At 41.5% G+C, this 26,744-nt stretch overlaps 1 protein-coding gene across 2 annotated transcripts in view; it reads left to right on the top strand.

The window, feature by feature from the left end:
• MARVELD2 (MARVEL domain containing 2) overlaps nt 1-26,744 on the top strand; it is a 128,294-nt gene that overhangs the window by 57,456 nt on the left and 44,094 nt on the right. For both annotated transcript variants that reach the window (XM_085632382.1, XM_085632383.1), the window contains exons 3-4: nt 17,747-17,782; nt 22,058-22,206. In XM_085632382.1, coding sequence (XP_085488508.1) covers nt 17,747-17,782; nt 22,058-22,206 — 185 coding nt within the window. The remainder of the gene's footprint in view (nt 1-17,746; nt 17,783-22,057; nt 22,207-26,744) is intronic.

Below are 26,744 nucleotides of genomic sequence, written 5' to 3'. Positions count from 1 at the left end.
TCTGCACATAGCATAAGAGACAGTATTGAAAAGTTAGTGTTTTTCAAACTGGAGAGTCTGTAGGTGAAGGTTTCTTTGTTTGCTGTGAAGATTTGTTGTAAATATTGTGAAATGAGTGTTTTTGCTTTGAGTGATTGAGATTTGATCTGGTGGTGAAAGTTCCAATGCCATTTTTTCTAAAATGCTCCCCTTTAACACCTGAGAGGGTTGGGGGATTTAGATACTCATCTCTAGCTAGCACCCTCTTGTGGCTCTCTTTTGTTAACATCTACTCAATGTTTTAGTCTGCAACAGACTTTCATACTGTAATCTAAAATCTTTTCATTTCTTACATATAATGCTAATAGTCTCAAAACGTATCTATATCTGTATTCACACCTACCTAAAATTCTATATCTATGTTATGCCCTTTAGATTCTACACGTTTTATTTTTTTGCCAGAAAATATGCTTGTAATTTGTCAGCAGAAATAATTATTGCCACTTAACTACATTCTTGGCTACTTTAATTGACTAATGTTTAGAATTATTTCTTCAGGAGACCAAGCTTGTACAGGTCAAGCTCTACATACTGTTTATCTGTCGACGCTGCTTTTCACTGTCAACCCTTTGATTCAAGCAGCCTTAGTCTGGACAGTCTTTTAAGATCGATTCTCATAAGGCTTGTTTAATCTGAGGGACAATTCTCCTCCAAACTTACACATACATATCCAGTTAATATCTTTATTGTGGCTAGTAAATACAACAAAACTAGAAATATACACATAAAAGTAAGCCAGTTTATTCACTAATACACATGAGAATATTACAGAAATTATTACAATACACATATACAAAACAATATGAGTATAGTAATTTAATTTTCATTCATGCAACAGAACATATGTGCAAAGGGAAAGAAATCAGGTTGGAAGTTGACGTAATAAATTATTTTCTGTTTTTCTCTATTGTTCCTACCCATAGCCTATTTCTGGTGCCATTTTATTATTTCACCTTGGTCAATAGACATGTACTTTTCTTAACAAGCATCTTGAATACCTAAAACGGCATGTGAGTTATTTCTATTCTTCTACCTATGTGCCAAGCTTAGAGGCTCAAATAGTCAGATGCCCTGTAAAGATGTGGTAATATATATTTGAATCTCTGAGTAGGGACTCATGTTGTACTTGCTTTAAAAAAAAACCTGCACTCCCCAACTTGTATTTTTTTAAATATATTAATACACACCTCCAATCGGCCAAGTGTACCACTGCAGCACATTTTCCACTCTAAAAAATATCCAGAGAACAATAGGAGGCGGCTTATGACTAGACCTTCTATCCCCATAGAGGTCAGTAAAGATAAAATACCCAGAGATCCTTTCTTGGGTTTTGTGCACAATGTGATTATCTCATGGTTCATTTGTATAGGGTTTCTGGATGCCACTGATCCATTGCACCCAAACAAGCCTTTCTCTTATATAGGCATCCTGTCTGTTTTCAATGCATACTTCCACGCCAAACAAAGTCTATGTGTATATATTAATACCAGGGCAATCTACCATTACTTCGCGGGCACTTCTTAGAACTACCGTTACTATGCATTTTTTACTTCGCAGGCACTATTACTTAGCATGCTTTTACTACGCATGCTAGTAGTACGCAAATACGTTTAGTTTGCATGTTTGTACTTCGAAAACAACTGCAACTCACCAAGTAGTGTCAAGAGCCCCACGACAGACACCATGTTCACTCGTAGAACGTGGTTGGCAAAGTAACGTGGTTGGCAGGAAATTTAAAAGGACTTTAATATCCCCCGACAGACACCATGTTCACGCGTAAAACGTGGTTGGCAAAGTAACGTGGTTGGCAGGAAATTTAAAAGGACTTTAAAATTGCGGCACGTAAAACAGGAAATTAACAATATTAAATTAATACATTATTCTAGAATATATTTTTTTATGAATTAAAGTGCAGAGTTTGGCGCATGTTCAAATAGGAACAAAATATATTAAGAAAACATCATCAAGTAGTGTCACGAGTCCGCCAACAGACACCATGTTCACGCTTAGAACGTGGTTGGCAAAGTAACGTGCTTGGGGAAAATAAACACAGGATATTTAAAAGGACTTTAAAATGGCGGCACGTAAAACATGTAAGTAATAGTATTAAAATAATACATTATTTGAGTATATTTAGTTTCATGAATTAAAGAGCAGAGAGTTTGGCGCATGTTGAAATGGGAATAAAATATATTATGAAAATGTAAATATTATCATAGATAATAGGGAGTTTTTTTTGTGAGCGAGTTTTTTAAAAATAGAGGATGTAAAAAAAATACTTGTGCATTAAAAATAATACCGGAGTAATTTTGTTAAAAAAAAGTGTATGTTTAATAACATATTTCGTTAGGTTGGCATGTGGAATATCTGCCATTTTGAGATCTGATTGGGTAATGTGATTGTGTAAAAAGAGTGAAAGGACTTTTATATATAGTATGTCAAAATGAAAATGTATTAATATCATTAAGTGTGTTGTACTTGTTTTAACACTGTTATATTGGTATTAGGTATGTTTTTGGAACTCTGAATTATTTTTTTTTTAAATTATAATTTTGACGTAAATTATTTTTAAAGGATGTCGGACATATTCATTGTAATTATTCCCCCCCCCCCAAAAAAGAGTAGTAAAAAAATTACTTGGGTATTAAATTTAATACCCGGGTATTCATGTATTACCCTATTTATTAAAATAGTTCCCCACCCAAAACCCCTGTTTTCCTGGCATCCCGCTCCAGGGGATAGGTTACTATTTGGAAAGAATTTATATTAAACAAACTAAAATTGCGATGTAGTGGTATGCACAGTAATTTCCGGCGAAGCAAAAGCATTTTTAATCGATTTAAATGCAGTTGCAAACTAAAACCATGCAAAGTAAAATCATGCTTAGAAATGGCAAATGCTAAGTAAAGGCAGCGCACTAAAAACATGCGCACTAATGGTATGCGAAGTAACAACACATATTCAATACCAGACCTTGTGTCAAGTATTGAGCTTCCAACAACAAACAGCCCTACGAGTTGCCGCGGTGTAGGGAATGTTGCTCCTTCCTTAAAATGTCCCCTTTTTAGCATAAGGTCAAGTTTTGATTTTCCATCCATTGTTTCTCTTTTGGCTGGATGTTGGTGTTCTAAAGTGGGTAATAACCAAATGCTACAAACTAACTCTCCTATTAATTTCAGATCATCTGTAAATGACAGTCATTGGCTAATTACATACATTCTCTTCATACTGCAGATTTGCAGTCCCTTATTTTTCTCCTTTACAGCCATGTTAGTATTCTCAGGTTATGTTTTTAAATACATGTTACAGTTTGTAACACTCCAATAACAAGCAAGAAAGAGAGCTGTGGATTCAAACAAGATATAACAAGATGTTGTGGTAGATTACATTTTTGGAAAACTTAAGTCACTAAATCTTCCTCTCTCTACAGTTTTCAGTCCCCAGATTTAGGGTAAAGGTCATGTTTTTGGAGTTACAGGTAGAAAAAGGAAGCCACGGGTGCAGTTTCTTATTTGAGCAATTTTTCTAATGTGTGGCATATTGCGCAGTGAGGTATGATGTCATACCCAGTATCAAGTTATGAAAGAAAATGGCTATAGAGTAGCATTTTTAAAGAGGACAAGTCCTTGAAGGTAATTCATACCTAATATATGTATTGTGCTAAAGCACAGTAATACGAACAAAAATAAATTTGGATTTTACAGCAGAACAAACATTTATAAAATATTTACAGACTAATTCTTTACTAAATTTGTATCAAAAAGAATAAAAATTATACATGTGTGTTGATGACAGAATTTCCCAGGCCGATAGTCATAAAGCCAACTATCTCAGTTAACTAAAAATGTCCAAACCTAGGCAAAGCTATTCGCAGGTAGAGATGTTTTCGGCTATATCACTCGTTCCTCCAAACCTAATTCAGCTCTTAATTGTTATTCTTTCATTAAGTAAGGACGTTGATTAATCAACCAAAGTCATTTATTAACTCTTGGTGCACTGCACATTGGAATAACCAAGTTTGCAGTGTCAATGATAGCAGAATTGGTAGTGGATTATTGGTGAATAGTTTTGGGGGATTGAGTTGAGGTCACTGGACAAGATTCCTTGAAAGAAAGGTGATTGAGGTAACTATTGCAATCCAATGTATTGTGGTAGGCTGAGGGGTGGTGTTTTGTGGCAAGTTCTCAGGTAGGCAGTTTACAATGGAATCATGCTGTGAGCAGGACTGTAGGGTATTGTGAGTTTATTCCTGTGCTGTGTTGAAAGGCCATGTCAATGGTAAACCATCTGAAACACGAGCTTTAATCTGCTATAAATGATTTGTCTACAAATTGCATTTTAGAATTGAGACAAAGGCTGGCGATGGTTTCTGGATTCACGGGTTGTTTATTTGTTTGTTTAACTCGTACGCACTGAGTCAGTTCCTGTGTGCATTACATTTGACCCAATGATCAATAGATGTGCCATCCATTCTTTTACGTAGTGTGTCATGCCCTCTTTTTTTTACAAAAGGTAATGCTTAGTTTGCAGAAGCAGATGGCACTTACAGGAAGGGGTTATATGATGGGGAATGGCAAACTGTTTTCACGTTGTTACTGTATTGTAAAACCATGCCTGTGGAATGTAGTGAATACAGCTCAATCAGTGTGCTGGAGTCTCAAGGATGTATGATGATCACGTAACTTGTTGTACAATTACGCAAAAAATGTTGGGAAATTATGTGAAATTACACCACAATAGCACCAAAACCACAATACCACGAATGACAGCCGCTTACGTTCCAGTCTTTTGCGTAACATGAAATTCACAAAATTACCCCGGTGTAATTGAAGTTTCACCCAGGCCTGTTCTCAGTCAGTGAACTGATATATGCCCTCTCTACAAATGTTTTGTGCAAGAAAGTGAAACTTGTTGAATCTGCAGCATAAGTTGGTTTCTATTAAAATGATAGCTGTTCTATATCACTTAACATAAGCGTATGACAGTTGTGAGGTCTGGTGGTTGGTTTATGGAAGCTTATTTGATCCTCTCCTGCACGTAAACCTTAAAAAGGCTTGAGGTGAGCAGTCATTCACCTTCATAGGCAGGATGTCTTCTGCTGTGGCTTGGATAAGGCCTGCTCTTACTAATGTGCATTAGATTTGTGTTGTGCTTAATACTGACAAACTCATAACTCAAATATACTTGATAGTCTCATTCGGCCCAGTCACTGGATCAGGAACCAAACATGGTTACTCCTCAGATTGTATAAGCTATTTTGAAGTTGTATATGTTGAGATATTTACAGATTTGCCTGACCCTTTCCCACTTATATGCTATACTTTGTTCTAAGTGGCAGTCTATGATTTGACTCACCCATAGAGAACTAGGGCCTCGGGCAGCAGAAAGAAGCAACATTGTCTTGATTAAGGCAGCAAGATATCCTCCTTTAAAACTGTTTTATTAATTTTCATAACATAACTACACATATGGTCAGGCATGTAATTCGGCAGAATTCCAACCACTCTAATGCTAATAAACGCCTCCAGTGTACTGCTAAAGAACTACTGCTTAAGTGTGACAAATCATAACTCGGCTTCATTAGTGACGTATGGTGGCTATCAACTTTTCAGCGTGACAATGTACCCCAACTTTCAAGACCTCCTGATTAAAGAATCTCAATTAAGTCCATGACATATGTTCCATTGATACCAGGGTTTAGTGAACTTCCAGGGGCAACTACGACCTGTATATACAACCTTCTCTGCTATCTTGCACAAGGCCTCAAATCCAGATGATGACTGACTGACCCACTATTTGGTAGTATCTCACAATTCCAATGAGTTTATTGGACCTCAGTAGTGTAAAATCACCTGATATTCTAATACGTGCTGGCTTATAAGTTACTTTTGCATGGGGTATCCATGACGATGGAGAGATGGCAGCAAGATGTCCTTGATCTTCTTTTGGTCTAGTAGCTTTGGTCATCACCCATTTCCTGTTCTGAAAGCTTGTGTCACTGTTATGTGGTAGTGTTCCCATAACTTTACTTTAATGATCTGAAATTAACAGTGTTTGTGGCAGAATGGGTAAATTAATGTAGAAGAAGCCTTTTCCCACAGAGGTGCGCAAAAAATGTTGCCTTACAGAATTACTGCTTTGTCACATTGAACATATATACATATTTGTAAGACCCTCCCTGTTTTTTGTCACCACTTTCTGAAGGGAATGGAAGCCCCACATCAGTTCTATTACTAATTTATTATGCAATTTCATAAAACAAAATGCATCACTCTTTGATTACTTCAGATTACTTGAGAGTTCCAGAATGATAGTCTAAAGTCTGTCAGGCTCGGAAAGGTAGAGTCCAGCTCAGTATCAGTCATGGTTTAATCGTCTAGTTTTAATTATTCATTATCTCAGAATTGTCCTTTCTCAGCACTATTCTGTATGAAGTGAATAGCTTAGAAATATGCTGCTTGTACGTGGCTGAAGCCAACTTCTGGAGCATCTCCCATCACCTCAACAAAGGGGAAAAGCTCCACCTATTGCGCTTTCTGACCAAACAGTGTTGGTAAACCTAGCAGTGGAGATGAGCAGCATGCAAATGCAGCTGCGGAGTGGTTGGCTTGAGAGCTGGTGTTCCCACCAGCTTCTTTTCATCAGCTATGTCCCCTTGTATCTTAGCGATGCACTTGATTCAAGGTGTCCTTAGAAAGCCTGCCTGCGACTTAGGACTAGGCTTGAGTGCTTGGTCTTCCAGCCCCTGGGTCCCTTAGTGTCCTGTCCATCCTCCAGGAGATTCACGCTAATATTTCTGAAGAGAAGTCCTTTTTTCCTACCTCACTGCTGGAGCCTACGGGCCTGCAAGGATGCCCTGCTGGAAGCATGCCTGCAGGCTCTCTCTCTCCAGGATGAATACTCGCTGAAATATTTCAGAACAAACTCCCCTCTTTTACAGACACTCCTCAGCAGACAGAATGATTATTTGCAACAGTCTGAAAGTTTAACTGAAAGACTGGTGAGGCGTGCATATCCTAGAAGAATTGTCAACAGGGCTCGCAAGAGAGCACATAATACTCGACGGGAGGCCCTACTGGGAAGGAATACAAAAGAAAAAAATGATTGTCTGCCTGTTGTACTGACTTTTGACCCCTTATCGACCAAAATCCGTCAGGTGATTAGGAAGCATTGGACGTTGTTATCTACCAATGATTACCAAATGCCCCAGAGCTAGGTTTGCTTTTAAACGGGCACAGAATCTTAAGGACAGGCTTGTCCACACGAGGCCTATACAACAAACAATGAGCACATCTATTCCACCTGGACACTACCTGTGTGGGGGATGCTCAGTATGTGAGCTCACCGAAAAAACTCTTGAGTGTGCAGCTGCAGAATGGGAGAACGTGGTACCTAAACAGGCTAAGCAATTGCAATTCAACAAACATCATCTACAGATTAACCTGCCCATGGGGTTACACTATATTAGCCTCACAACGAGAAAAATCAAAGTGAGGATACAAGAACATCTAAGTACAATCAAAAATGGGAAGTTGACCACGAGATTGGTTCAACATTACAAAGATAACCAACACAATTACAGGGCAGTGAAGTGGGTGGTGTTGGGAAAAGCAATAGGTGACCCCAATAACATTGAGAGAACACTTGCAATGAAAGCGGCGCATTGGATTTACTCTGAAAAGGCGGACCAAATTGGTCTTAATGACCAAATTGAATGGAATAAGATCACTAGATAGACAATGATAGCATATGTAGTACTGGTCACTTGTGGTCAATGTTGGGTCAGATAATGTTATGTCCTTACTATTATGGACAAATTGTTTTGGCTGTTTTGAAGGTATACATGCTTTAGGATGCCTAGTTCCCTTAGCCATCTGATGCGTCCTTAATTGTGCGCGTGATTTGACTTTGGTTATAAATGGCCCCCAAAATATAAATCTCTCTGCATTTATAATTGGTCTTGAGAAAATGTGGTGTTTTTTTAATGGAAAGTGCTTAGCGGCAGCTCAGTATTATTGAACATCATTATGCTGCATTGACCTTGCAAGGTGGCTGTGATGCGAATATATTTGTATTTTGTTTGGGTAACAATAGCATCACAGTAGATACAAGACTGACCCTTTCAAGATGGCCGCTGAATCGGCCTCACGTAAAATGACGCGTTTCTCTTATTTCCGGTCGTGTAGTTCACGCTTTGACGCGAACCGGAAGTGGAAGAGACACGCTACTCTTATAAAATGAAGACGCGCACTGGCTCGTATTGTTGCCGGGGCGAGTGACTACGCGCATTTGTAGCCCTAACGTTGAGAGTATGGTTGGGGAGACGATTGTCAAAGGGTTGTGTGTGCATTGAATTGGTGGGAAAAGGCTTATGGCAAACTTTTTTCCAACAAAACGAAATGTAAAGAGAAGGGGTGTGAATGCGCTCTTGGCTCGAGAAGGCATGACTCGCTTAAGATCTTCAATACGTCATGGGAGGATACAAACTTCTTGATGTCTAAATTCGTTTCAATTTCAATCCTGAGTTTTAGTATAACGGAGGATATACAGGTTGAATTGGTGGTGTTGGTAGAGGATTTTGGTGTGACACATTTGTGTTTTCATTGTATATGTCTGTCTCCGCAGATGAAGGTGTGAGCAACAGAGGTGCTTACAGATGGGGAGAATAGTGTACATAGCACATACCCCCGCAATTAGGTGAGAGCTGGTATGCGGGCCCGTGGCTCTCACTAGGTAAATAACCCTGATAACCTCATGTTATGTGGTTGTTATTTCAACTTAGTTGATTTTAACTTAGACTACCTGTCTTGAATTTGAGGATGGGAATGGGTGATGTCTCTCATGAATTACCAGCCTTGTCTTTCTTTCTTCCTTTTTTGCATATTCGCAGTCACTCTTTCTTAAGTAGAAAGGTCCAGGGAAGTGAATGATGCCCTGATGAATTTGCCGCTATCTTTGAAAAAGGCAATGAAACATGTTGGCCATCCTTGATGTGGTTATACGACATGACTGTGTTTTTAACCTTCGGATAATTCATGCAATGAAATAAAGAAATTGGAAGTCCTAACAAAAAAACACAAGAGCACAAAATACACCAGTAACTCTAATCCCATATGTTATATACACTTTCAACAACCATGTCATCATATTATAGGAGAGTTTCCAAATCAGTATCCACGTAGCTGTAGATCATTCAGAAATCATTTTATTTCTTTTTTTGGACTGCAGCAGCTGACGCACGTTTCGCCCCACCTAGTGCTTCCCCAAGGCTGCAAATCATATAGAAAAACATACATTGTAGATTGAACCCAATATTAAAGATCAAAAGAAAGTGTATTGTTGATTTAGTACTATTTGGAGACATTTTTGATGTGCAGATCACATATAGCAAATCCACCGTAGTGTATGAATACATGAGTTAGACCTAATTTTACTTGAGACTTCACAGGTCTCTTTTTCTTTGGGGTTTTGCATATATTCTTTCAAAAACATTTTTTCTCACACTTCTTTGTTCTGGACACCATTTTTTTCCTTTATGAGAAAGTTATCAGTGATGATAAAAACGTGGGCAAGCTAGTGAGTACCTGCCAGCAGCTCCTCTGGTGGTGCGCACGTGACATACTTTCTCATGTCTCCACATTTTTTCTCTGCACCTCATCATTTTTATGAGTTTTATTTTCTTTTGATGGGTGTTGGTTGAGTGACTTTATTTGTGGCTAGTCTTTTCACATTTTGGGAATTATTAAATACTAAGTTGCATGGCACAGGGGATTTATTCAGAGTTCATGAAAAGAACGACTGATTTAGGGGAAATAGATTTATATATTACCCTATAAGTAATCCTACGTATTTACATGTAAAAGTCGGTGAGACTGTGACAGAGCTGGGGTTTCCAGGCATATCATGGCCCGCTGCATGATCTGCGAGGTGAGAAGCGCCCGAACCCCTACTGTACACTGCGGCGCCTAGATATGTGAAGCCGGGAAGGATCGGATTGACGAGGGGCTTGCAACTGTCTCACCTTCGGCTCACTGTGTGTGGCTCCACTGTGTGGTGAATTAATTGTTTCCCCCCGAGATACAGCACTCTCTGAGGTCGCGCTTGACCCGGCCCCAGAGGGGCAAAGCTGTGGAAGAGGACTTGTTGTCCCCATTGTGTGCTGGCAGCGTATGGTGCTGCAGTACTTCATTAAAGCCTGCTGCCCCTGGAGACTGAGTACCAGAGATGCTTACACTCCTAGCCTGGCAACAATATGCAGGAGTTTCTGCCTGGCTGTACTATTAACCACTACTGCCACTAGTGAGGTTTACTTTGAATGACTACCTACCCTGGGCTGCCTGAGGCATGCAGAGCAGACTGGTGCAGAGTTCTGGCTGTGTGATTGCAGCTGGACCTGGCCAATGCACAAGGTTTGGAACTGGCCCCGATTGGCGCAGGAAGCCCCCCTGTAGAGAGGTGGCGGGACCCCTGCTGAGATGACTTGGAAGTGTATGCTGTGACATTTTTAGCAGTATGCGGTGACCTGAGGTGCAGAGCACTGCCGGGTAATTACATGGTAACGCCCAGAATAGCGTTGCGGGAATAGGAATCAACACTACCTGCATCCTCCATCTGTGAGCAGTGATACTACATCAGCGGCCTGGACCGAATTACATGGCGCTCCCTGAAGACGGCCGACGAGAAATGCGGCACTTTGCTGCAAGGAGAATCCTGAATCTAGCAGCGAGAGCGGTGTACTGCTTAAAGGTAGCTAAACACTGCAGTGAGGTAACTAATTTCGTGGCGCAATGGCACGCTCCTCTCATGAACTGACAGGGTCATTTTGGACGGATCAGAGAGGATCCCAGTCAAGGCGCGTCAGCCATAGGTATGACGAAGATAGAACCCATTGCCGAGATACCATTGGTGAACAACCTTTCTAGGAAGACGACGACCACGATTTCTCCTTACAGGAACACACCGGCATCATATATTCACGTCGGACACGTATACTGGCTTAACAGCGCCATGGGCCGCACGAAGGGCAGGAATTTGAACATGGAAGAATCCAGTGCAACCTCGACTCCTACATCCACTAATATGATACCTCCTACTGCGGAGAGCGCACAACCGGACAAATTGTACCTCATTTTACAAGAAATACAGCAATCATGAGCACCGATGGAGCAGCAGCTGGGCTCTTTCACTGCAGACATCGCTATCATACGCGATGACCACAAAAAACTCGCTGAGAAAGTGATTGCCAACAAGGTGTCAGTACAGGAATTGCATCCAAAGCAGAAGGAGCACTCTAACGATTTGGAAAGGATGCAATATCAGCTCAAAGCTCTACAAGAACAGGTGGAAGATGCAGAAGGGCGGTCTCGTCGGAATAATGTGCTGCCCGAGAACTCGGAAGGACAAAATGCAACGCTATATGCGGAAACTTGGTTCAAGTCGTTCATTCCACTGGGGCGATTATCTGACGCCTTCTGCATAGAGAGAGCACATAGAGTACCCACATGACGTAGGGTACCGGGCATGCCACCTTGCCCTATTGTGGCCTGAGTGCTCAGTTACAGAGACCGCGACCAGATGTTACAAGGGAAAAAGCTCCAGTCACAAAGGATAATGCATGCATTTCCTTTTTTCCGGATCATACACTACAAGTGCAGAAGCAAAGGGCGCAATATTATGGAGTCAAGCAACATCTGCAAGTAATACATTTTAAAATATGCGCTCTCCAACAAAACTAAAAATTATGCCTGAACAAAAGATCAACTTTTTTGATACCCCGACGGAAGCATGGGAATTGATTGAACATACTTTCCCGGATCTACCTGTCAACTCCGCACATCTACAAACAGAGGAGTCCCTACCTAGGAGGCGACAGACGCAACACCACCGAACTAAATCCAAGCAACACGAGGAAGCTGCAACCTCAACACCTGAACATCTACTGGAGGAACAGAGAAAGGCCATCATATCTGCTGCTACCTTTAGAGATGCAAGAATAGTCACAGATGATGAGTCTTCTACGTAGACGCGGCACAATCTGAGTCAGACCAAAGTCCACAGTTGTTTTCCTCACTGTCATCACAGGCCGTGAATGACCTCCTCAACTAAATCAAACGTTGCAGAGCTCAGCTGAATAGTTAACCCATTATGGATGTAGCGGACTTCCTGAGCCACAAATTGTAAGTAACACTACTATTAATGGGGGAGACATCATCTGGTTCCTGCACTACAGGGGGTTAAGCTAATTTGTGAACACTCGATGATCACAGACTAAAACATATGCTCCCTGTGACTCCTACTTCTGGGGATTGATGCCCGCTCTCTTTACTGTTTTGCTGTTTTAAACGACTTGAACTCTGTCTCAGGTTGCGGCCTGGGGGATCCCGCGGGCGGGGGCTGGCACCCCTCTCTTTTTGACTAACTTTAGGAGCATGGGAGGCTCCCTTTGGTCATGTTTAGCCATTGCCCCCAATGCAATAGCAAATGTTATAATTGCAGTTTTAGTTAGCATTTTTTTTTTTTGTTTAGTCGAACCAAGTTCTTTGGTTGAACCGCGTATTGGGGTTTTTATTAGGAATGCTGACGGGCCGTGCCCGACAGACACTTTGGGTTCAGTGGTATGAGTACATACACTTTAATGGCTAAGGCAAGTACATTACAACAGTACAACTGTATTAAATGGAACATTAGGGGTATGGGATCACCCCACAAAAGCCAAAGAGTGCATCCTCAATTAATCCGGCGTCGGGCACAAATAGTGTTTTTGCAAGAAACACACTTAACGGAACCCGAAAGCGCTAAGCTACAGAACAAATGGTGAGGACATGTATATAGTACAGCCTTCTCTGCTTATGCGCAAGGAGCTACTATTTGGCTGTGGTCTGGGGTTCCATTCGCACTGCAAGAGAAATGGGTAGATAAGGAAAGCCGATATATCCTTCTCCAGGGCACTCTTGACAGTGCCCCAATAGGGCTAGGTCGATTGTATGCTCCCAACTCGGAACAAGACCTTTTCTATGCCCGAGTTTAGTGCAGCACTTGCGGACTGGACAAATATATGTTGAATACTAGGGGGCGACCTTAACTTGATTATTGACACTGTATTGGACAGATCCCACCCACCCTTAAGTGGGCCAAAACAATACGCCACTCTAAAGTGCTGCAGAACTGGACACGGGGATGGGTCCTAGCGGACGAATGGCAGAACCATAACAAGGGAATGAAAGAATATTAATTTTATTCTGCCACACACGATCTCCATACACGCAACGAACATATACTATGCAGCCAGTCACTCCTTACACAAACCACCCGAGCGGCCTATGTGGGCAAAACAGTCTCAGATCACAGTGTGCTGGAGGTCACATTCACATGGGAGCGCATCCCAGCACCAGTACCAACATGGCGTCTCGACCCCGATACTTGGAGGATGTGGTGTTTCAGGAAACACTTGCGTCCACTATTACGCACTATTTTGCAGAGAATGCTGGTACGGCGACTTCAGTGGGTCTGGAATGGGAGACATTTAAAGTGGTACTTGGAGGTACCTCTATTAGCACCTCCGCGGGTATGCGACAACAGATACACAGAGATCTGTGTAGGCTTCAACTTGTGCAGAACGCGGCAGCAACACTTCTGACTGGAACACCAAAATTTGTATCAATAAAAAAAGGAGTAAAACTGTTGCATTGGCTCCCGGTCAAACAGCGGATTCAATTTAAATCCTTGCGCACAGTTTTCAAGGCCCTCCATGGTAGAGGTCCGGAACATCTAAAACAGTGCTTTAAATGGTATGCTCCAAAGAGAGCACTCCGATCAACAGGAGCAAGATTAGTGGTAGTACCTACATTTAAAAAAGCAAATTGGGGGGAAGAAGTTTCTCTACTTGCGCCACTAGGTCCTGGAATGAGCTACCATTCCACCTCAGGAACACCACAGAGTTGATGACATTCAGGATGGGACTTAAAACCTGGCTTTTTACCTCCTGGGCTAACTCATACTCTGACAACCAGAAGGCAGCATTCAGCGCCAGGACACCTACGGGTAAGTACAATTAACATAACATAACATCTGCAGGACACCGAAGGCTGTGCTCGAGACTAGGGTGGCCCGAGACCCCACTGCAAAGCCAGAACTCCAGGAAGCTTGCATTAAATATGCAGAATTACTGGAACAGCTGCGTATGATATTGTTTGCTCTTGCCCTTGAACCATTGGCCTATAAAATTTGAACATCTTCAGCAGATTGGGGTATAAACCTTAGTGGAGCCTATCATGCGATATCACTATATGCGGATATTATCATCCTGCATACTAGGAAGCTGTGTAATAACTTGGAACCCGCTGCACAGCTTTTCACACAATTTGAATACATAACAGGTCTGGCAATAAATTATGGAAAATCCTATGCTTCTCCCTTTAGTGCTGCAGAAGAGCTGACTATTCCTTTTGGAAACCGTCACGTAACACTAGCACATAACACCTTCAAATATCTAGGAATACAAATTTATAGAAGGAAAATAGATCTCATAGAAGGGAATCTATATAGGACGATCAGATCATTGAAGGCTCAAGTTGCATTTTTGGCGCAGCTGCCCCTTTCAGTAGCAGGGAGACTGGCAAGCTTTAAAATGGTTATGCTCCCGCGTTTACTGTACTTCTTTACTAATCCACCTGAGATAGTCCATAGAGCAGTCTTTACAAGGTTGAATACACTCCTGATTAGTTTAATATCGGGCACAGGTCGTAGAAGATTGAGCTTAGCGAAGTTACTACCACCAGCTAAAGCTGGTGGGATAGGGGCTCCGGATTTTTATGCGTACTGTCTATTGACACAATTTCTTATTGGCTAGCAGGTCGAAATTAGCAGGAAATAGCCTACTCGGAACACAAACTGGCTCAGGGTACACTACACAAACTGCTCTCTCTGGGTTGTCCCATTCCACACTTGGCAGGAACACTCCTTAACACCTGGCTCACCTACTAGAAACGGGCGTTAACCTACACAAATAGTCCCTCTGCGTATTCCTACCAGTCTGGGCACACTAACCACTTTCAAATTAAAACCCTGGCTACAAGCTGGAATGCCAACAGTTGGGGACTTATTTGTGGATAAGTTATTACTCACACACACGGATTTCACGAACGAACGGGGGGTCCCTGAGACACTGTTCTTAACTCATGCCAGTCTGACGCGTTATGTTAACAGACACTGGGCACCAGATGGGGCAGAACCGAATACACATGAGTTGGTCCATTTGATACATCTCATGGGGACGGGTGGCCATCTAACTTGCTGGCTATATAGAGGCATTCGCGCACACCGCCCATCTCCACTAAATGCAACATGTGTGAAATGGGAACGGGATATAGGTAGGCCATTTACAGACAAAGAACAGGCATTGATTTTAGAATGCCCAAAACAAGTATCCCGCAATACTCGTTTTAAATGTATCCAATATATGGTGACGCAGAGGGCATACCTGACTCCACATAGGTTACATATCATTTTTCCTACCATCCTGCCGTTCTGTCCTAGATGTCGGGAACAGGATGCAGATCTGGTACATATACTATGGACCTGCCCCAGCTTGGGGAGATGTTGGAGTGGCGTAACTACTATCTTAAACTACTATCTTAAAGGATACATTGGAGGGTGACATAGGGAGGCATACAGCAGATACAGGTCTACTGGGGCTATATAGAAGGCATAAAGAGCGCAAAGTACAGGCTAAATTTGCACATCTGGCTTTGCTACTTGCCAAGCGAGGCATCAGTAGGAGGTGGAAATCCCCTGTAGCCCCAACACTACTTAGCTGGGCGGAGGAAGTAGAAAAATGGGGACTGGCTGAGAGTATAGCTATCCGGCGTGAGGAGAAGAGAGGCCTAAGAATAGAACCTATTGCTATGAATTGGGACCTCCTGCTGGAGACTTTTAGGGCGGCCAGCACCCCTGTACCATGAAACTATGCAGGAGGTTCTGCGCACTGTCACTGCGCTCCTACATAGATGGGAGCATCTACTAAGGTAGTTACACGAATTCTCAAGCTTGGGATCTAGTCTGATACCCCCCTTGTCCTCCCCCAATTTAAGACGGATTCATCCATTTATCGGGATGGACACCCCACTTGCGGCTCTTAGAAGCTAGGCTAGAGCTACACCCTAACTGATTCCAGTTTTAAAGCACAGGAGCGGCCCGTCAGCAGGGGAGGGGAGTTTTGTAAAATGCGTATTACTTAACAATTCTTGACTTCAGAAACAAGTGAATTTGATACGGTGGCAAGATGTGAAGAGTTATTGTGTTGTGACGTAGGTTGACTAGCCGGGTCCCAAATATGACGAGCATATCGAGGTGGCCAATGTTTAAGTTGTGAACAAACCTCAGGCGATTTATTGTTACCACCTTGTATATAAGTGATATCCTGCTGCAAAAATAGTAATTACTCGAATGTTCTACTTGCTTGTACTGTAATCGGAAAAACTGAATATAATGTGTTTAAATTTAAAAAAACAGTGTTTCCAAAGGTGTGCCTCCAAAGATGTACCTGCTCCACAGCTTAGAGCTGCACACCTGCTTATGCTGGCACCGTGCATGTTGAGGTGATATCGGATGTTAGTCTTGTGCCCCTCTTGGTGCCACCCAGTGGAGAGCAGCTCTATAACGGAGAAGGCAACTACTCCAAGGAGGCTAATCTGTATGTGTTTTGACTGTTTGGTGTACCCAGCATCAGCCACTGCTAGCAACGCAAGGCCCTGTACCACACAACTCCATCCAGCATCTGCTTAGATAAGGCTATTGAGGAAGGAGTCCAACCACAAGGGTCTGTTGAAACTACACCCCCTACAGTCAGTGGGTTCCTCCATGGGTGCTCACCCCATGAATTGCATTTGTACTGTTCCTCTGCAATGGTTGGAGTTGTACTGTTTTCCACTCATGTGCCTCCATGTTAATTTGCATTTGGTATTCTCAAAACTTGGATTTACGTGTATAAATGAATTTTTGCACAGATAATGTTCCCCAGGGTGATGTAGTGTCACCTGTGAGCAGATCAGCTTTCCCTCAGATAGTAGTGATGGGTATGCCAGTGTAGGACAGTGAATGGGGTGATGGGTATCTGCCCAGGTAGATGAACACCTGCCGACTTGCAAGTTTGTGTGTGTTCAAAACCTGTTATAGGCTTATTCCACCGTTGGCTCTGATTGGAGATTTAGCCATTCAAGGCAGAAGAATGGTGCATATCCAGGGTAGGGATGGAGAGGTTACACTCCCAAAGTCCGTGGGTGTGTATGGAGAGGGGTTTCTTTGCGGGGAACATTAGCGTTCCCCTAGAGAAAGAAAGTTGTAAAGTGAAAATTCAAGTTTAAATAACATTTACCCATACATAAACGTACACTTGTTGCATTTAGACATGTGTAACTGTCTATGTGTGTGAGTACCTTAAAACCGCATCATCTGTTCCTGAAATTCTTTCTCAATTCCAAAAGTCAGACATTTACTGCAACCGTAGGCATATTCCTACTAAAGTACATTCCAACTTTTTTTGTAGGAATCAATTGCATAACAATTCTCCCTTTCTGTGACTCAGTTGCAGCACTGATGTTTGAAAGAGTGGTGCATGTAGAGAGATTGGGATGAGCCTGAGCAGGAAATAAATAAATAACATTTTCAGTTTCAGAACCAACCCTGACTTGTTAACTCTTGTTTTTTATAGATGAACGAACATCCGATTCCAGTAGCCAAGAACCTCGTAAGTTGCCTTTTAAAAGTTTTACAATTAGTTTTTTTTAAATACTTTGTTTTCAACCACAGTTCTACCAATACCCACTATATTAAGAATGCATTTAACCTTTGAAAAAGATTGGCCGTGTAAAATGACTGCTTGTTTGCAGCAGTTTCGGTCCTGCTTGAAGAGCGTGATTCGAGGGTAAGTCTAGTGATGCAGTATGTGTGCAGTTTTTTAACCCATGCCCTGCCTAGTCCTCGCCATCTCATATGTGTTCTCATGAGTTTAGAACAGAGCAGGATATTTGCTTTTGCATCTGGGACAGATAGGTTTGATTGAGCCGCGGGTATTTCAATACCTGTTTGTTTCCTGTTCTCTCTGCCTGTTGCCTCACCATGACGATTTGTGTCGTGCCCGTGCGGCTTAAATGTTTGCAGCCTGTGAGTGAATAGACAAGAATCTTTTTTTAACCACGATGAAGGAACCACAGGACGTTCCAATCTGTGACTCTGGGCAGAATAATCTCCTGAACAGTGTACTGTAAGCATTCTGGCTGCCAGAGCTTCGCACGCGCAGGTAGGAAATACATGACGCGTAAAATGTGGAAAGGGCGATGGATTTGCAATATTTGTTGTTCTTTGAGGTTTGTCTTAAGGTGCAGTTCATCCTCCTCGATCTATTAGGGCGATTGGGTGGCTGTTGCCAAGTAGATAACTTTTTTCCAGAAGTGCATGGGAGATATTTAGATCGTCTGCGGTGTCTGACCGCCTCAAAATGGCTGCAGGAGTCAGAACCTACCTACTTTGATCTGACAAATCTATTCCAGGCATGACATAATCTACCTTGTGGCGCACCTTCTCCCCTCTAGCCACTACCCCTCCAGCTGATTGTCTTATTCTTTCCGTATGTGGTTTCCCCTTTCAGCTATAGGTATGTGGCTCGCGTTCCTGTTACCTGCTGCTCGTTCCTGGAGGAACGTCTTGTTTTTTTGGGATTCTCTCTAACCTGCAGCTGTTCCTGATCTTGCCAGCATGACCATTGTTAGCATCCAGGGAAAGGGGTACTTCTGTTCATCGCTTCCAGCCATGTTATGTTCAGGATTTAAATAATACGGGTGGGGAAATATATTATCCCTTCTTAACCCTGATTTTAATCTTTTGGTTCCTTGGCCCTTCACTCCGAAACACATTTGGTCTATGGAGATGTCAGTGTCTTTTATTCGCTTAAAAGTGTTGGTCATAGGTCAGACTGAGGAGGGGATGGAAGAAGGGTTTGTCTCAATTTCTGCAACAAGGATGAACTTGAGTCTATATAAACAATAAATATAGGGCTCCAAGGGACCCAATATCCTTTTGGACTTCTAAAAGTGAATTTCTCTGTTCACATATGAACGACCTACCTGGGACCTCAATACAGCTACTGCCAATAAAGTTGAATTTCGGCTTTTCCCTTGCAGACACCATCCTCCTTTTCAGGGTTGGTACTCCTTCTTCTACTTCTTGTCTTTGTATTTTGTATGCTATAGTTACTATTTCTATGTATGGAGGATTTCTTTGGCTGCCTCTCAGGATTGGATGGCAACCTTTATTCACTTGTGTGGACTTGTAACACTTGTTAGCAAGCCTCCCTACATTCTTGTGTAGCTAAATATGGCCTCGTTTTCTAGTTTAGCGATCAGTGTCTGACTGACTGTCGCTTCCCATCCAACTAGAGAGGTGGTTTGCATTCACTTTCCTCTAGGACCTAAATATGCTACTATATTGTGGTTCGGGGAAATCTTTTGCTTTTGCTAAGCATGGTAGATTTGAAGACTGGGTGAACCTTCGGGAAGTCAGTTGGGCAAGCCAGCTTTTTTCAGTGAAAGCGTAACTGAAGTTTCCGTTCATTGTCTTAGAACTATGTCCTCACTTAGGGATACATTCAAAAACACCCTCATCTGTTTCAGTCCCTTTGAGATGTAGTAGTTGTTGTTGTAGATGGCAGGATGTCATATTAAGCACCATAGCACGTAGTAGGTTAGCACACATGTCCTACTTTTTAAATACCATGCACCTTGCCCTATGAGTCGTTGGGGCCTAACATAGAGGTAAGTGATAAGGATTAAAACGTTGTTACCTAGGGAGTCACGCTGTTACCTAAGGAGTCACGTGGGTATGGAACACCTGTGGGGAAGGAGGAACAGGGACTATAAATTAAGCACGACTGGAATAGTTAGAAAGGATGTGCAGTGGCACTTCATGCAATTCGAACGTATGATGACCCCCAGTAGAAAAGCACAACCTGAGAAAACGGACTTTCAACCACGGTAGTAACCCGAGAGATGTCACGGTAAGCCCATAGCTGATAAACGATCTGTTAGATGTAGTAGCGCTTTGAGCACATGGGAGGAGTGTGCAATGGAGGTATGGGAGACTCCTGGGGACAGAAGAAAATGGTTTGGGTAGGATTAACAAGTGCGATTCTCAGTACGATTTATTTATGCATAGTTGGCCATCATGAAATGCTGGTTTACGGGTATTTGATACACGTTAAAAATAAGGAATATTTAATGAGATGAATATATTTTTAAAACAAACAAGTGAAATGTGTGACAATGAGGTTGATGGTGGTGTTTGTTACTTTTGTATTTTAGAGTCTCCTGACGAAGGGAAGTTTCCCGAAATGCATTGGGACATTTTATAATAAATCGTGACATGTAGATTGATTCTATGTCTCCTGCGTTTTTACTTATGCCAAGCATACCTGGGTGAATAAAATGAGGAAAAAGAAAGCATTAATAATGGAGTAAAGTCAGAGGAAAACAAAGATGAAATTTGATGATTTGATTGATTGGATTCATTCGAGTTCGGCTGTGCAGTTTGATTCGAACCTAGTTCGGTTCTTTCGTGTTTCAAAAGTTTATTTTGCCAGGTCGAAATGGCACTTTAAAACTGCACTTCAGGCTGCAGAGGCAGGCCTGAGACATGTTTTACAGTGCTACCTTAATTGGTGTCACAATGAGTGCTGGTGCCCACTTACATAATTTAATTTATTGACTCTGTATATGAATCACCATTTTCTAAGGAATGCTAAATAAATTAAATGTTAAAATTAGGGTGTATGCCAATCTTACCATGTTTAAGGGAAAAAACTAAAGCACTACAACACTGGTTAGCAGGGGTAAAGTGCACTGAGTCCCAATACCAACAAAAACGAGTTCAGTGAAAATAGGGGTGGGAAGTCAAAATGTCTGGGAGAATACCACACCAAGGATCTGAGTTCTAACAGTATCTTTTATGATGTTTATTGTCCTTTACTTAAATAGACTCTGTCTCATTAAAAGCCACCAAAAGCTTTTAAATGATAACTTGTATAAGAAATGTAAACCTTAAATATGTAAAGTTTTAATGGTCTACTATGCTGCTCAGATACCAACTTATCCAGTAGGAAAAATTGTGTGACTTGCCAACCAATAAATTGTCAGTGGAAACTATTAAAGCATCATGGTTTACTGTAAGTCTGCCTTTTATACTAGTGCTACTCTCTCTATTTGATAATCCTGTTTCGATTAAGACTAGCTTAAAAGAAGTTCTTGTGATTAAGTTTAGTTAATCTTCTAGTTTTAAGGTGCATAGAGCGGTGTTCGAAGAGTGAATTGCAAGTGTTGTCTTTGTAACCTTTATTATGAGTCGGTTGAACACATCTTATGTATTTGCCCGCATCGTCTTTTTCTTAGGAATTTATATGTGTCAGTGGTGCACTTTTTGATGAAGTTGGTTTTAGAACATTTAAATTAGCAGTTGTGTTCTATTTTATTAGGACCTCAAATAGGACAAGAAGTAGAGGGCTTACATTAACATTAATTCCAGAACTCAGTAGACGAATGAAATCTGATAGTTAAGTATGATTTTGGGACGGTAATTATTTTTAATGTCTCTCTATATATTTCCATGACTGTTGGCAATGGAATAACTTAAAGTAATAGGAACATATATTTGATCAGGTGTTAGGCATCATTCTATTAGATCAACTAAAGCATATTGATGTGATAAATTACATCAGTATTGAAGCGCTGGTGCTTTACTGGCAATGTGATTTTGAACTTCAACGATTGTTAATACCCTTTTTTATGTATTTAAAGTTGGTTGAATTGCCAGGTCTAACATAAATTTGACATTATACTAATTTTAGCCAGTTTGTAACCTCCTACTTTTTTAGACAATTATTAAAGTGGCATTGTCTTATTGTAAGTAATTTTATATTTCTATAGTAAAATTCCTAGTATTACTATGTGATGTAATGTGTGTGTTCTTTGTTTAGCATGAAGTGGCAGTAGGAACTGATCCATTGAGCAGAGTACAAGTGGGTAACCAAAAACTGAAACCGACGATTCTGAAACCAGAACTGCTCAGTGGGCATATTCCAGCAGGACATATCCCTAAGCCCATAGTGTTGCCTGACTATATAGGGTAAGTATTATTATATGAAGCGATGATTGCTGTAAAATTCTGCAGTTAGTCGTATATGTAAGACTCCTAGTGTACCGGTTCTGCTGATGTCTACAGATAAATACAGACCTAAAACAATATGTTTCCTATATGTGTTTTCTTTTAAAAGCATAAAAATTCAGAAAATTAGGCTTCCTTTAAGTGACTCTCCATGTTGTCTTAGATGAATTCCAGGCCAACAGCTGAGTAGATAGATAGCATAGGGAGTTACAAAAGAGCATGAGAGATCTGTTATCAAAAAACGAGAAAACTAATTTTTGTTATCACGGACATATATTGATATGTACGACCGCTCGGTCTGTTTATTGCTGTAAAACATATAAGTAAAATCGGAGGAGGGGCAAGGAACCCCTACACAGTTTTGTAATACCCGAGCGGTTGTGTACTATATATAAAATGTGAAAAGCAATAAACAAATTTAAATAAAAAAGAGCATGAGATATCGTTAAACAGCATATATGTGAAGTTTAATACTAATATTTACCCGTCCATGTATTATTTTGTTATATTTGGCTCCTTAATGTGCTAAAACTCGACAGGCATCAAAGGATGAGTGCATGTTTATCAGTTAACTACATGTGGAAATATACAATTGTGCACATAGTTTATTAAATAAACACAAAACATATATGTCTAAATAGCAATAAGATGTCCAAAAAAATAAACATGGATAAATACAGGGGGAAATGTTAAAAAAAAAAAAAAAAAACAGGAGCTCTACTTATATTACAAAACCACAATAAAGAATCTGTCATCTGGGATGGCTTACTTGCTCCTTTCACCACTCTGAACCTGGCCATTCTGAAGCACAATACCTGTAAATCTAGTCGATCATTACCACACCAGCTTCCTTTTCAAATCTCTTCCAATGCTGATTGGCTTCTCCGATACGGATGGATTGTTGATTTCAATAGCCACCTGCTGTAAAATCTTTTGGTGTATAAACAGGTTAATTTGGTGGTCTCACCTGTTTATGAAAGTATCCCATCCAAGATGGTCATAGAGATGGCCTCTACTCCATGCTCTCATGAGTACACGGAGTGCTGCAGGAACTCTTACAAAAGCTGAGCCGTGCTGGCACAAAGGTGGGAATACTTTCTTGGAAGGGAGTTTGTTGCAGTTGCAGGTCGAGTGAAGTGTTCCAAAAAAAAAAGCTGAAGCAGAGGAGCTTCTTCTTATTCGTGTGCGTCATGCGTGTCCCTGTCATTGTGTGAAATGGACTCCTGTGGCCTGTTTGGGCTACTAGAGTTGCCAGTGAAGGTGGTAGCCAGTACATTCTGTTTTCGGGGGGTTTGGTAGCCGGGTGTCTCACACTAACAAGATGTAAGGAAATGGTTGTCAGTGAGTACTACATGGGTGTCAGTGGGTACTGCATAAACATTTACTTCTGGAATCACTTTGCGTTTCTTTGCTTTCTTGTTGTCAATTTCCCATGTCCCCATGTTTTAATCCTGTCTTTTGTTGTGTGTTTGCGTCCATGTTTTGTCCTTGTATTCTCTTGTAAGGTTTGTAGTGTGACCATGGCAGGCAAGACTTAAAGTAAGCCAACTTGGTCCAACCTTGAAGACTGCCTCCTAGACTAGAGGTTTTGTGGTCCAATTTTTAAGGCCTGTCTCCTATTCTGGCCACACAGTGCTAAGCTGCCAACAGTGTGAGCATATCTCTTACTTACTTTGACCTTCACTTCTTCCATATGCCTTTTGTTGATCTCAGGTACAATGACTTATCAACTGTAAGCCATAATTTAAAGCTTCAGAGCTTCACTACCGTTGTAGATTCATATGTAACTTTGAACTACATCCACGTCAGATTCACCTTCCTTACTCTTCAGTCAATGAGGCCATTGGATCATGTGTCTACCAAAAAGCCACAAGATCACAAATTACCATTCTTTGTGACATCACTCCATTCATTCGCTCGATCACCAACCCATGTCAAGAGACTCATTTCAACATGCTTCTGAATATCAAAACTGCATCCTCAATTATTTAAACTCATCTCTAGCCTTAAGATGGATGCTCATCAGCACTAGATCAGTTATAGCTCACTCTTGCAGAACCCTGGCTCGATTAAATTCTCACCTTCTAGACATGCTCTTCATAATAGAAACGTTGCTTTCTCCTGCATTATCATGTATTCAGACATCCTAGACAAGATGGATGTGCCTTCTTCCATAAAGACAGATTTACATAAAAAACAAAGGAGTAGCTTTCATTCATAAAAGTTCAAGGGACTATGTAGCTACAGCATCATCCCAATTCTCCACATTTGAACGCCATTTGATCTTTCTTTCTCTCTGTCGAACCCCACGCAAAACTCTAAAGAGACCACTATAAAAAATGGGAGAACTATGGAATCTGATGGCTTCCGGTCCTCTGGGAATGCAAATAGAAAGACCTCATGATGAAAAACAGCTAGTTCAATATTAAGATTGGGGACACAGGCAGCAGCACCAAAAGTTTCTTCCAGACATGGTCAAAAAGGTAGCAAGGGAGATCATTTACCAAATGGTCATCCTTTCAAATTCTGGACACAAAGGACCTTGCAATATCATTATGACTATCAATTCATCAACTCTTTCAGATGAAGCTCTATCAGCGGCTGATTTCTTTCCCTGCTTCTCAAACTTGTAGATACATCATTGCCTGAAGGCAGCTTACCAGCCACTTTAAATTTGGGACTAGTCACTCCAATACCTAAGAAATTAAACTTCCAGAAAACCCTCAAAATTTAAGACCGTGAAAAAATTACCTTTCAAAAGCAAAGTCATTGAAAAGGTGGTGACTACTGAACTTACTACACACATCATAGCTATGAACTACCACTTGAACAAAGTACAGTCGAGCTTCAGACCAAAACACAACACAAAATCCGGTACTGTCCACATCAAAGGTGACATTCTCAACCTCTGGGTCAAAAAAGACTTGTGTCTGTTAGTGCTCATAGAACACACAAAAGGTGCTGGGAGGAATGCTTACAATTTGTCCAACCACTGACAATCACTCGTGTACCATCCCAACCTATCATTCTTTTGCTTATCAAGCCACATCAGTTTGGACCCAGCTATGTGCAAATCAGTCTTGACCCTTCTCCTCATGGGAACAGTCCAGCCGAAGCTGCCAGGCCAGGTCTTCCCTGAACCAAAACACAAGCTACTCAGGACAGGACTTGTGTATATTAAATGCTATGTCTCTAAGCAGCATCCTGCTAAAGTTGTTAATGAATTTTTAAAGGCCATTTGTATGATCTATGCCCCACTCACATTGATGAGGACTACTCATTTCTATTGGCATGTGGCACTTGAAAATATAAATGTTCCACACCATTAACTACTGTATCTGATGACCTAGGGGCCTAGTATGATGGCGGGCGGACCCCACCGCCGATCCGCTCGCAATCACAACTACATTTACCCCCTGCCATATTACCATGGCGGGGTTACCACGGTGGATGGAAAGTCCGTCTGCCGCTTTTCCGCCGTTCGACAATCCGCACGATTGCCGGCCGGGCGGAAAAGGCCCACAATATGGTGGCAGTGCCTTGCAGGCACCGCCATCCATATTATGATGCTTGCGGTGGGTATGCCTTTCCATGGCGGAGACTCTGCTTGGAAAGGCATACAGTAAATCACTTTGGGGGCCCGTTGCGGGCCCCCAGGGGGGGTGCGGGATGGATGGCTGCACTTGGGGGGGTACCTATGGTACCCCCTTCATTGCCACGTACAAGGTGGCAGCCACCGCTCTAGTGTTTTGCACAAGTTATCTAGAGGAGATGTTGCCCTCACACAGTTGGGTCAGCATATGTGGATTGGTAACCTTATGATTTTTTTTTTAGCTGTAGACAGTAATTCCACGAATCAGAACAGTTTGGGAGGATAGCTTTTTGACTAGAAGTCTAACCGATGAAGAATGCTCTGATCACGAAGGGTGGTTTTGATCTTTGTCCCCATTATTAATGCTTCTTCAGAGCACAACATTTGTCACACTCCTTCTTTGCTTTGCAGTTTACTTGTAAGTTCACTCTAACAGACTGACATTAATAAAATGAAAAACTAGAAAGTGAAAACTATAAATAACAGACCTGTCCTGATCCTATTTTTGAGAATGCCTAAGTATTTCTGCTGCATCTTTACAAGAAAGAGCAGTGATACAGACTGTTATAGTTGGTACCAAACCCCAGATTTTCCAAGAACAAAGAGGTTCTAGCCAGAAAATGCTATTTGTCTAGCTGTCTAATATGTTTTTAGGAAAGCAAAAGACACACAAATGATGGCCAGAATGTGGAACAACTCAAAAAATGCACCCCCATTCAAGAGATCTGGGTTTAATCCATCGTTCTTTTGTTCACCATGCCACCTCAGTTTAGACCCAGCCATATTAAAATTAGTCTTGACTCTGCTACTCATGGGAACAGTCCAGCCTGAACTGCCAAGCAAGGTCCTCCCTGGACCAGAAACAAGCATCCTGGGACCTGTGTCGTCGTATTACCTCCATTCCAGT

Source organism: Triturus cristatus, chromosome 2_1 (genome assembly GCF_964204655.1).
Source record: "Triturus cristatus chromosome 2_1, aTriCri1.1, whole genome shotgun sequence".
Taxonomy (NCBI): domain Eukaryota; kingdom Metazoa; phylum Chordata; class Amphibia; order Caudata; family Salamandridae; genus Triturus; species Triturus cristatus.
The sequence above is the reverse complement of the archived record's forward strand: the minus strand, read 5'-3'. Positions and strand labels throughout refer to the sequence as shown.